The sequence below is a fragment of the Oncorhynchus nerka genome, linkage group LG3 (assembly GCF_034236695.1).
Source record: "Oncorhynchus nerka isolate Pitt River linkage group LG3, Oner_Uvic_2.0, whole genome shotgun sequence".
Taxonomy (NCBI): Eukaryota; Metazoa; Chordata; class Actinopteri; order Salmoniformes; family Salmonidae; genus Oncorhynchus; species Oncorhynchus nerka.
The window spans coordinates 86,858,883-86,870,747 of NC_088398.1; the positions used below are offsets into that span (position 1 = coordinate 86,858,883).

Below are 11,865 nucleotides of genomic sequence, written 5' to 3' on the forward strand. Positions count from 1 at the left end.
TCCAATGCTTTAACTTTAGTAGCAGATGTAAGAAGAATCAAGTACCTTTAATCTTATGTCCTCGGTTACAACACTGACAACCGAGTTCCAAACTGCCTCTGGAAGCAATGTTAGCACAAGAACTTCCATGTCCGAGCAGACACACACACTTAGATCGCTTGGCATTGCGCATGGTGTCGGCTGGAGTGGTGTAAAGCTCGCCACCATTGGACTCTGGAGCAGTGGAAATGCGTTCTTTGGAGTGATGAATCACGCTTCACCATCTGGCAGTCCGACAGACATCTGGGTTTTGGCGGATACCAGGTGAACGCTACTTGCCCGAATGCATAGTGTCAACTGTAAAGTTTGGTGGAGGAGGAATAATGGTCTATGGCTGTTTTTCATGGTTCGGACTAGGCCCCTTTGTTCCAGTGAAGGGAAATCTTAATGCTACAGCATCATTTTAGACGATTATGTGCTTCCAACTGTGTGGCAACAGTTTTGGGAAGGCCCTTTCCTGTTTCAGCATGACAATAACCCCGTGCACAAAGCGAGGTCCATACAGAAATGGTTTGTTAAGATCTTGACTGGTCTGCACAGAGCCCCTACCTCAACCCCATAGAACACCTTTGGAATGAATTGGAACGCCGACTAAGAGCCTTAATCGCCCAACATCACTAATGCTCTTGTGGCTGAATGGAAGCAAGTCCCCGTAGCAATGTTCCAACATCTAGTGGAAAGCCTTCCCTGTTATAGCAGCAAAGGGTGGAACCAACTCCACATTAATGCCCACGATTTTGGAATGGGATGTTCAACGAGCAGGTGTCCACAAACATACTTTTGGTCATGTAGTGTAGTGTAATATTAAAACGTGCATCACTGAGGGTTAATAAAAACAGCTGCAAGGTATTTCCACAGCTCACACAGGCACTTAATGCCCTGCCAGGTTGACCATCCGGCTAGACAGTGGTCTCAGACACAATCTTTGATGCGAGGAAGCTATATTTCTGAAGCACTGTGGTTGAGATGCTTGCTGAATTCATTGTGCTGGCATCTTCCTGGGGTCCTGCTGCTCCACTGCTGTACCTTCTGATTTGCTGAAGTACAAAAGACGGCTTCCCTTAGTGGCTCCATCTCTGTTGAGTGACGTGCCAGAGACACTTGGATCCATCAGGCATACTGCTGTAGGGGTTGGATCGAAGTTGACTGCCAGAGGATTCAGTATGCATGCGAAGCCCTCATTCAGTGACTTCAGGAGGACCTGTGCCAACGGTTTTGCAACAGTAGTTGACTGCAAGTCTGCCTCAAGATTGAGAAGGCTGTCAGACAGCTGCTGGCTTTCAGTTGGAAGTTGGTCGGTGTGTTCTAACTTGGCCCGTTCACTGGTCAACAAGCTGTTCTAGCTTGGCCCGTTCACTGGTCAGCAGGCTGTTCTAGCTTGGCCCGTTCACTGGTCAGCAAGCTGTTCTAGCTTGGCCCGTTCACTGGTCAGCAAGCTGTTCTAGCTTGGCCCGTTCACTGGTCAGCAAGCTGTTCTAGCTTGGCCCGTTCACTGGTCAGCAAGCTGTTCTAGCTTGGCCCGTTCACTGGTCAGCAAGCTGTTATAGCTTGGCCCGTTCACTGGTCAGCAAGCTGTTCTAGCTTGGCCCGTTCACTGGTCAGCAAGCTGTTCTAGCTTGGCCCGTTCACTGGTCAACAAGCTGTTCTAGCTTGGCCCGTTCACTGGTCAGCAAGCTGTTCTAGCTTGGCCCGTTCACTGGTCAACAAGCTGTTCAAGCTTGGCCCGTTCACTGGTCAGCAAGCTGTTCTAGCTTGGCCCGTTCACTGGTCAACAAGCTGTTCAAGCTTGGCCCGTTCACTGGTCAGCAAGCTGTTCTAGCTTGGCCAGTTCACTGGTCAGCAAGCCGTTCCAGCTTGGCCCGTTCACTGGTCAACAAGCCGTTCTAGCTTGGCCCGTTCACTGGTCAACAAGCCGTTCTAGCTTGGCCCGTTCACTGGTCAGCAAGCCGTTCTAGCTTGGCCCGTTCACTGGTCAACAAGCCGTTCTAGCTTGGCCCGTTCACTGGTCAGCAAGCCTTTCTAGCTTGGCCCGTTCACTGGTCAACAAGCCGTTCTAGCTTGGCCCGTTCACTGGTCAGCAAGCCGTTCTAGCTTGGCCCGTTCACTGGTCAGCAAGCCGTTCTAGCTTGGCCCGTTCACTGGTCAGCAAGCCGTTCTAGCTTGGCCCGTTCACTGGTCAGCAAGCCGTTCTAGCTTGGCCCGTTCACTGGTCAACAAGCCGTTCTAGCTTGGCCCGTTCACTGGTCAGCAAGCTGTTCTAGCTTGGCCCGTTCACTGGTCAACAAGCTGTTCTAGCTTGGCCCGTTCACTGGTCAGCAAGCTGTTCTAGCTTGGCCCGTTCACTGGTCAGCAAGCTGTTTTAGCTTGGCCCGTTCACTGGTCAGCAAGCTGTTCTAGCTTGGCCCGTTCACTGGTCAGCAAGCTGTTCTAGCTTGGCCCGTTCACTGGTCAGCAAGCTGTTCTAGCTTGGCCCGTTCACTGGTCAACAAGCTGTTCTAGCTTGGCCCGTTCACTGGTCAACAAGCTGTTCTAGCTTGGCCCGTTGACTGGTCAGCAAGCTGTTCTAGCTTGGCCCGTTCACTGGTCAACAAGCTGTTCTAGCTTGGCCCGTTCACTGGTCAGCAAGCTGTTCTAGCTTGGCCCGTTCACTGGTCAGCAAGCTGTTCTAGCTTGGCCCGTTCACTGGTCAGCAAGCTGTTCTAGCTTGGCCCGTTCACTGGTCAGCAAGCTGTTCTAGCTTGGCCCGTTCACTGGTCAGCAAGCTGTTCTAGCTTGGCCCGTTCACTGGTCAGCAAGCTGTTCTAGCTTGGCCCGTTCACTGGTCAGCAAGCTGTTCTAGCTTGGCCCGTTCACTGGTCAGCAAGCTGTTCTAGCTTGGCCCGTTCACTGGTCAGCAAGCTGTTCTAGCTTGGCCCGTTCACTGGTCAGCAAGCTGTTCTAGCTTGGCCCGTTCACTGGTCAGCAAGCTGTTCTAGCTTGGCCCGTTCACTGGTCAGCAAGCTGTTCTAGCTTGGCCCGTTCACTGGTCAGCAAGCTGTTCTAGCTTGGCCCGTTCACTGGTCAGCAAGCTGTTCTAGCTTGGCCCGTTCACTGGTCAACAAGCTGTTCAAGCTTGGCCCGTTCACTGGTCAGCAAGCTGTTCTAGCTTGGCCAGTTCACTGGTCAGCAAGCCGTTCTAGCTTGGCCCGTTCACTGGTCAGCAAGCTGTTCTAGCTTGGCCCGTTCACTGGTCAACAAGCCGTTCAAGCTTGGCCCGTTCACTGGTCAGCAAGCCGTTCTAGCTTGGCCAGTTCACTGGTCAGCAAGCTGTTCTAGCTTGGCCCGTTCACTGGTCAACAAGCCGTTCAAGCTTGGCCCGTTCACTGGTCAGCAAGCCGTTCTAGCTTGGCCAGTTCACTGGTCAGCAAGCCGTTCTAGCTTGGCCAGTTCACTGGTCAGCAAGCCGTTCCAGCTTGGCCCGTTCACTGGTCAACAAGCCGTTCTAGCTTGGCCCGTTCACTGGTCAACAAGCCGTTCTAGCTTGGCCCGTTCACTGGTCAGCAAGCCGTTCTAGCTTGGCCCGTTCACTGGTCAACAAGCCGTTCTAGCTTGGCCCGTTCACTGGTCAGCAAGCCTTTCTAGCTTGGCCCGTTCACTGGTCAGCAAGCCTTTCTAGCTTGGCCCGTTCACTGGTCAACAAGCCGTTCTAGCTTGGCCCGTTCACTGGTCAGCAAGCCGTTCTAGCTTGGCCCGTTCACTGGTCAGCAAGCCGTTCTAGCTTGGCCCGTTCACTGGTCAGCAAGCTGTTCTAGCTTGGCCCGTTCACTGGTCAGCAAGCTGTTCTAGCTTGGCCCGTTCACTGGTCAACAAGCTGTTCTAGCTTGGCCCGTTCACTGGTCAGCAAGCTGTTCTAGCTTGGCCCGTTCACTGGTCAACAAGCTGTTCTAGCTTGGCCCGTTCACTGGTCAGCAAGCTGTTCTAGCTTGCCCGTTCACTGGTCAGCAAGCTGTTCTAGCTTGGCCCGTTCACTGGTCAGCAAGCTGTTCTAGCTTGGCCCGTTCACTGGTCAGCAAGCTGTTCTAGCTTGGCCCGTTCACTGGTCAGCAAGCTGTTCTAGCTTGGCCCGTTCACTGGTCAGCAAGCTGTTCTAGCTTGGCCCGTTCACTGGTCAACAAGCTGTTCTAGCTTGGCCCGTTCACTGGTCAACAAGCTGTTCTAGCTTGGCCCGTTCACTGGTCAGCAAGCTGTTCTAGCTTGGCCCGTTCACTGGTCAACAAGCTGTTCTAGCTTGGCCCGTTCACTGGTCAGCAAGCTGTTCTAGCTTGGCCCGTTCACTGGTCAGCAAGCTGTTCTAGCTTGGCCCGTTCACTGGTCAGCAAGCTGTTCTAGCTTGGCCCGTTCACTGGTCAACAAGCTGTTCAGTGTCACGCTCTGTGTTCTCCCTCAGATTTCTTCCCTGTTAGCTACTGATCACAAGCTAGGTCTATTTGAAACATCGGCATCTACTGTCAGCATTTACCCGCCAGATTCAGAAGCTTGAAGATAAAATGGCGCTGTACTGGATGGCCGCCGTTTTGCAGGCTCCGACCCAACTTTGCTATTTTGTCAGCCACCTCTTCCCTCCATTCTACTGGCTAATGTACAGTCACTAGATAATAAGATGGAGGACCTCTGATCGTCCCTCCATTCTACTGGCTAATGTACAGTCACTTGATAATAAGATGGACCTCTGATCGTCCCTCCAGTCTGCTTTTGTGTTTGCCGGCAATTGTTATTCCGTGTCACTAATACACATGGGGAGATAAAGTTCTAGACCACTGTTATTCTACCAACACGCAATTATACAAGGCCCTCCCTTTTCCATCATTCGGCAAATCAGATCATGACTCCGTACTCCTGCTTCCTGTTTACAAGCAGAAACTCCCAACAGGAAGTACCCATGACTCGCTCTGTTGAGAATTGGTCAGCAGAATCAGAGATTATGCTACAGGACTGCTTTGTAGCGCTGATTGGCATATGTTTTTTCGAGACTCCGTCAATAACATTGACGCGCTAACCACCTCCGTCACTGGCTTCTTTACAAAATGTATCAGCGACGTAGTCCCCACGGTGAGGGTTTGACGCATCACCAATCAGAAGCCCTGGATTAACAGAGGTTGGTGCTAAACTAAAGGCTACTGCACACAGAGCTATTGTAGACAACCCTGAGGCTACGACCGAAGACAGGAATAAGTAAAAGTCCAGCTATGTTCTCCGCAGAGTCAATGATGCCTCTCTACCAGACGAACTCAATGCATTTTATGCATGCTTTGGCAACATCGTGCCGGGTATGAGGGCCGTCACCGACCCAGAAGATTGGCTTATGGCACACATGAACTCCACCATCCCAGACACCCTAGACCCACTACAATCTGCATACCACCCCAATAGATCCATAGATGGTGCAATTGCTCTCCACACTGCCCTCACCCACCTAGAATGCTGTTCATTGATTACAGCTCAGCATTCAACACCATTGTCCACTCCAATCTTGTCACCAAGCTTAGGACCCTGGGTCTGAACACCTCCCTCTGAAACTGTATCCAGGATTTCCTGATGGACCACCCCAAGGTGGTTAGGGTAGGTAACAACACATCCGCCACGCTGATCCTCAACACAGGGGCCCCTCAGGGGTGTGTGCTCAGTCCCCCTCCCCATACTCCCTGTTCACTCATGACTGTGTGGCCAGGCACGACTCCAACACCATCATTAAGTTTACTGATTACACAACAGCGGTAGGCCTGATCACCGACAACGATGAAATAGCCTATAGGGAGGAGATCAGAGACCTGACCGTGTGGTGCCAGGACAACAACCTCTCCCTCAACGTGATCAAGACAAATGAGATCATTGTGGACTACAAGAAAAGGAGGACCGAGCACGCCCCCATTCTCATCGACGGGGCTGTAGTGGAGCAGGTTGAGAGCTTCAAGTTCCTTGGTGTCCACATCACCAACAAACTAACATGGTCCAAGCACACCAAGACAGTCATGAAGAGGGCATGACAAAACCTATTCCCCCTCAGGAGACTGAAAACATTTGTCATGGGTCCTCAGATCATCAAACGGTTTTACAGCTGCACCATTGAGAGCATCACTGCCTGGTATGGCAACAGCACGGCCTCCGATCGCAAGGCACTACAGAGGGTAGTGCGTATGGCCCAGTACATCACTGGGGCCAAGCATCCTGTCATCTAGGACCTCTACCAGGCGGTGTCAGAGGAAGGCCCCAAATATTGTCAAAGACTCCAGCCAACCTAGTCATAAACTGTTCTCTCTGCTACCACACGGCAAGCGGTATCGGAGCGCCAAGTCAAGGTTCAAGAGGTTTCTTAACAGCTTCTACCCCCAAGCCATAAGACTCCTGAACAGCTAATCAAATGGCTACCCAGACTATTTGCATTGCCTCCCCCCTATCTACACTGCTGCTACTCTCTGTTATTATCTATGCATAGTCACTTTAATAACTCTACCTACATATTATGTACATATTACCTCAATTACCTCGACACCGGTGCCTCCTGTATATAGCCTCCACATTGACTCTGTACCCTAACACCCTGTATATAGCCTCCACATTGACTCTGTACTGGTACCCCCTGTATATAGCCTCCACATTGACTCTGTACCGGTACCCCCTGTATATAGCCTCCACATTGACTCTGTACCGGTACCCCCTGTATATAGCCTCCACATTGACTCTGTACCGGTACCCCCTGTATACAGCCTCCACATTGACTCTGTACCCTAACACCCTGTATATAGCCTCCACATTGACTCTGTACCGGTACCCCCTGTATATAGCCTCCACATTGACTCTGTACCGGTACCCCCTGTATATAGCCTCCACATTGACTCTGTACCGGTACCCCCTGTACATAGCCTCCACATTGACTCTGTACCGGTACCCCTGTATATAGCCTCCACATTGACTCTGTACCGGTACCCCCTGTATATAGCCTCCACATTGACTCTGTACCGGTACCCCCTGTATACAGCCTCCACATTGACTCTATACCGGTACCCCCTATATATAGCCTCCACATTGACTCTGTACCGGTACCCCCTGTATATAGCCTCCACATTGACTCTGTACCGGTACCCCCTGTATACAGCCTCCACATTGACTCTGTACCGGTACCCCCTGTATATAGCCTCCACATTGACTCTGTACCGGTACCCCCTGTATATAGCCTCCACATTGACTCTGTACCGGTACCCCCTGTATATAGCCTCCACATTGACTCTGTACCGGTACCCCCTGTACATAGCCTCCACATTGACTCTGTACCGGTACCCCTGTATATAGCCTCCACATTGACTCTGTACCGGTACCCCCTGTACATAGCCTCCACATTGACTCTGTACCGGTACCCCCTGTACATAGCCTCCACATTGACTCTGTACCGGTACCCCTGTATATAGCCTCCACATTGACTCTGTACCGGTACCCCTATATATAGCCTCCACATTGACTCTATACCGTAACACCCTGTATATAGCCTCCACATTGACTCTATACCGTAACACCCTGTATATAGCCTCCACATTGACTCTATACCGTAACACCCTCTATATAGCCTCCACATTGACTCTGTACCGTAACACCCTGTATATAGCCTCCACATTGACTCTGTACCGTAACACCCTGTATATAGCCTCCACATTGACTCTGTACCGTAACACCCTGTATATAGCCTCCACATTGACTCTGTACCGTAACACCCTGTATATAGCCTCCACATTGACTCTGTACCGGTACCCCCTGTATATAGCCTCCACATTGACTCTGTACCGGTACCCCCTGTATATAGCCTCCACATTGACTCTGTACTGTTACCCTCTGTATATAGCCTCCACATTGACTCTGTACCAGTACCCCCTGTATATAGCCTCCACATTGACTCTGTACCGTAACACCCTGTATATAGCCTCCACATTGACTCTATACCGTAACACCCTGTATATAGCCTCCACATTGACTCTATACCGTAACACCCTGTATATAGCCTCCACATTGACTCTATACCGTAACACCCTCTATATAGCCTCCACATTGACTCTGTACCGTAACACCCTGTATATAGCCTCCACATTGACTCTGTACCGTAACACCCTGTATATAGCCTCCACATTGACTCTGTACCGGTACCCCCTGTATACAGCCTCCACATTGACTCTGTACCCTAACACCCTGTATATAGCCTCCACATTGACTCTGTACCGGTACCCCCTGTATATAGCCTCCACATTGACTCTGTACCGGTACCCCCTGTATATAGCCTCCACATTGACTCTGTACCGGTACCCCCTGTACATAGCCTCCACATTGACTCTGTACCGGTACCCCTGTATATAGCCTCCACATTGACTCTGTACCGGTACCCCCTGTATATAGCCTCCACATTGACTCTGTACCGGTACCCCCTGTATACAGCCTCCACATTGACTCTATACCGGTACCCCCTATATATAGCCTCCACATTGACTCTGTACCGGTACCCCCTGTATATAGCCTCCACATTGACTCTGTACCGTAACACCCTGTATATAGCCTCCACATTGACTCTGTACCGGTACCCCCTGTATATAGCCTCCACATTGACTCTGTACCGTAACACCCTGTATATAGCCTCCACATTGACTCTGTACCGTAACACCCTGTATATAGCCTCCACATTGACTCTGTACCGTAACACCCTGTATATAGCCTCCACATTGACTCTGTACCGGTACCCCTGTATATAGCCTCCACATTGACTCTGTACCGGTACCCCCTGTATATAGCCTCCACATTGACTCTGTACTGTTACCCTCTGTATATAGCCTCCACATTGACTCTGTACCAGTACCCCTGTATATAGCCTCCACATTGACTCTGTACCGTAACACCCTGTATATAGCCTCCACATTGACTCTATACCGTAACACCCTGTATATAGCCTCCACATTGACTCTATACCGTAACACCCTGTATATAGCCTCCACATTGACTCTATACCGTAACACCCTCTATATAGCCTCCACATTGACTCTGTACCGTAACACCCTGTATATAGCCTCCACATTGACTCTGTACCGTAACACCCTGTATATAGCCTCCACATTGACTCTGTACTGGTACCCCCTGTATACAGCCTCCACATTGACTCTGTACCCTAACACCCTGTATATAGCCTCCACATTGACTCTGTACCGGTACCCCCTGTATATAGCCTCCACATTGACTCTGTACCGGTACCCCCTGTATATAGCCTCCACATTGACTCTGTACCGGTACCCCCTGTACATAGCCTCCACATTGACTCTGTACCGGTACCCCTGTATATAGCCTCCACATTGACTCTGTACCGGTACCCCCTGTATATAGCCTCCACATTGACTCTGTACCGGTACCCCCTGTATACAGCCTCCACATTGACTCTATACCGGTACCCCCTATATATAGCCTCCACATTGACTCTGTACCGGTACCCCCTGTATATAGCCTCCACATTGACTCTGTACCGTAACACCCTGTATATAGCCTCCACATTGACTCTGTACCGGTACCCCCTGTATATAGCCTCCACATTGACTCTGTACCGTAACACCCTGTATATAGCCTCCACATTGACTCTATACCGTAACACCCTCTATATAGCCTCCACATTGACTCTATACCGTAACACCCTCTATATAGCCTCCACATTGACTCTGTACCGTAACACCCTGTATATAGCCTCCACATTGACTCTGTACCGTAATACCCTGTATATAGCCTCCACATTGACTCTGTACCGTAACACCCTGTATATAGCCTCCACATTGACTCTGTACCGTAATACCCTGTATATAGCCTCCACATTGACTCTGTACCGTAACACCCTCTATATAGCCTCCACATTGACTCTGTACCGTAACACCCTCTATATAGCCTCCACATTGACTCTGTACCGTAACACCCTGTATATAGCCTCCACATTGACTCTGTACCGTAACACCCTGTTTAGAGCCCCTATATTGTTATTTACTGCTGCTCTTTAATTATTTCTTATCTCTTACTTTTTGGGGGGTATTTTCTTAAAACTGCATTGTTGGTTAAGGGCTTGTCAGAAAGTTGTATTCAGCGCTTGTGACAAATACAATTTGATTTGCCATTATCAATATGGTCCTGGAACTGACCCTGTATATAGGATGCTTACTTACTTTGGTCTTCATATTTCTTGTGTTTTTTCTAGTAGAACATTGTTATTGATTATTACATTGTTGGGTTTCGAGTTTGAAAGAAAGGCTTGTGTATGTGACATTGAAACTTGAAAACCCCATTAGGAAAAAAAGCTTAACCCCATTTGGATTTTTGCCCAAAGTTTAGAAGACAAAAACTATAATGTATGATTTTTTAAATTTTAGTTCATTTTCAGTTTACTCTAATAACCTTTAATTTTGTATAATTATAGAAGCAAGAGCAGAGGTGAACTTTAAATGTGAAAATGATAGACGCGTTCTGTGTGTTGTCTCTCAGCAGTCTCCAGAGCAGGAGGTGGTGTATCTCTTAATCCCAACCCAGGCGGTAGGGGCTCTGATCGGGAAGAAGGGGCAGCACATCAAACAGCTGGCACGCTTCGCTGGGGCCTCCATCAAGGTAGGAGGACAGCTCCTTTTTTAACAACGCTTCGCTGGGGCCTCCATCAAGGTAGGAGGACATCTCCTTTTTTAACAACGCTTCGCTGGGGCCTCCATCAAGGTAGGAGGACATCTCCTTTTTTAACAACGCTTCGCTGGGGCCTCCATCAAGGTAGGAGGACATCTCCTTTTTTAACAACGCTTCGCTGGGGCCTCCATCAAGGTAGGAGGACATCTCCTTTTTTAACAACGCTTCGCTGGGGCCTCCATCAAGGTAGGAGGACAGCTCCTTTTTTAACAACGCTTCGCTGGGGCCTCCATCAAGGTAGGAGGCCAGCTCCTTTTTTAACAACGCTTCGCTGGGGCCTCCATCAAGGTAGGAGGACAGCTCCTTTTTTAACAACGCTTCGCTGGGGCCTCCATCAAGGTAGGAGGACATCTCCTTTTTAACAACGCTTCGCTGGGGCCTCCATCAAGGTAGGAGGACATCTCCTTTTTTAACAACGCTTCGCTGGGGCCTCCATCAAGGTAGGAGGACAGCTCCTTTTTTAACAACGCTTCGCTGGGGCCTCCATCAAGGTAGGAGGACATCTCCTTTTTTAACAACGCTTCGCTGGGGCCTCCATCAAGGTAGGAGGACATCTCCTTTTTTAACAACGCTTCGCTGGGGCCTCCATCAAGGTAGGAGGACATCTCCTTTTTTAACAACGCTTCGCTGGGGCCTCCATCAAGGTAGGAGGACATCTCCTTTTTTAACAACGCTTCGCTGGGGCCTCCATCAAGGTAGGAGGACATCTCCTTTTTTAACAACGCTTCGCTGGGGCCTCCATCAAGGTAGGAGGACAGCTCCTTTTTTAACAACGCTTCGCTGGGGCCTCCATCAAGGTAGGAGGACTTTTTTAACAACGCTTCGCTGGGGCCTCCATCAAGGTAGGAGGACATCTCCTTTTTTAACAACGCTTCGCTGGGGCCTCCATCAAGGTAGGAGGACAGCTCCTTTTTTAACAACGCTTCGCTGGGGCCTCCATCAAGGTAGGAGGACTTTTTTAACAACGCTTCGCTGGGGCCTCCATCAAGGTAGGAGGACTTTTTTAACAACGCTTCGCTGGGGCCTCCATCAAGGTAGGAGGACAGCTCCTTTTTTAACAACGCTTCGCTGGGGCCTCCATCAAGGTAGGAGGACAGCTCCTTTTTTAACAACGCT

The 11,865-nt window shown here is 50.0% G+C and overlaps 1 protein-coding gene across 1 annotated transcript in view; it reads left to right on the forward strand.

The window, feature by feature from the left end:
• Positions 1 to 11,865, forward strand: part of LOC115127422 (insulin-like growth factor 2 mRNA-binding protein 2) — a 133,749-nt gene that overhangs the window by 110,866 nt on the left and 11,018 nt on the right. The window contains 1 exon segment of the mRNA XM_065016395.1: positions 10,561 to 10,680. Coding sequence (XP_064872467.1) covers positions 10,561 to 10,680 — 120 coding nt within the window.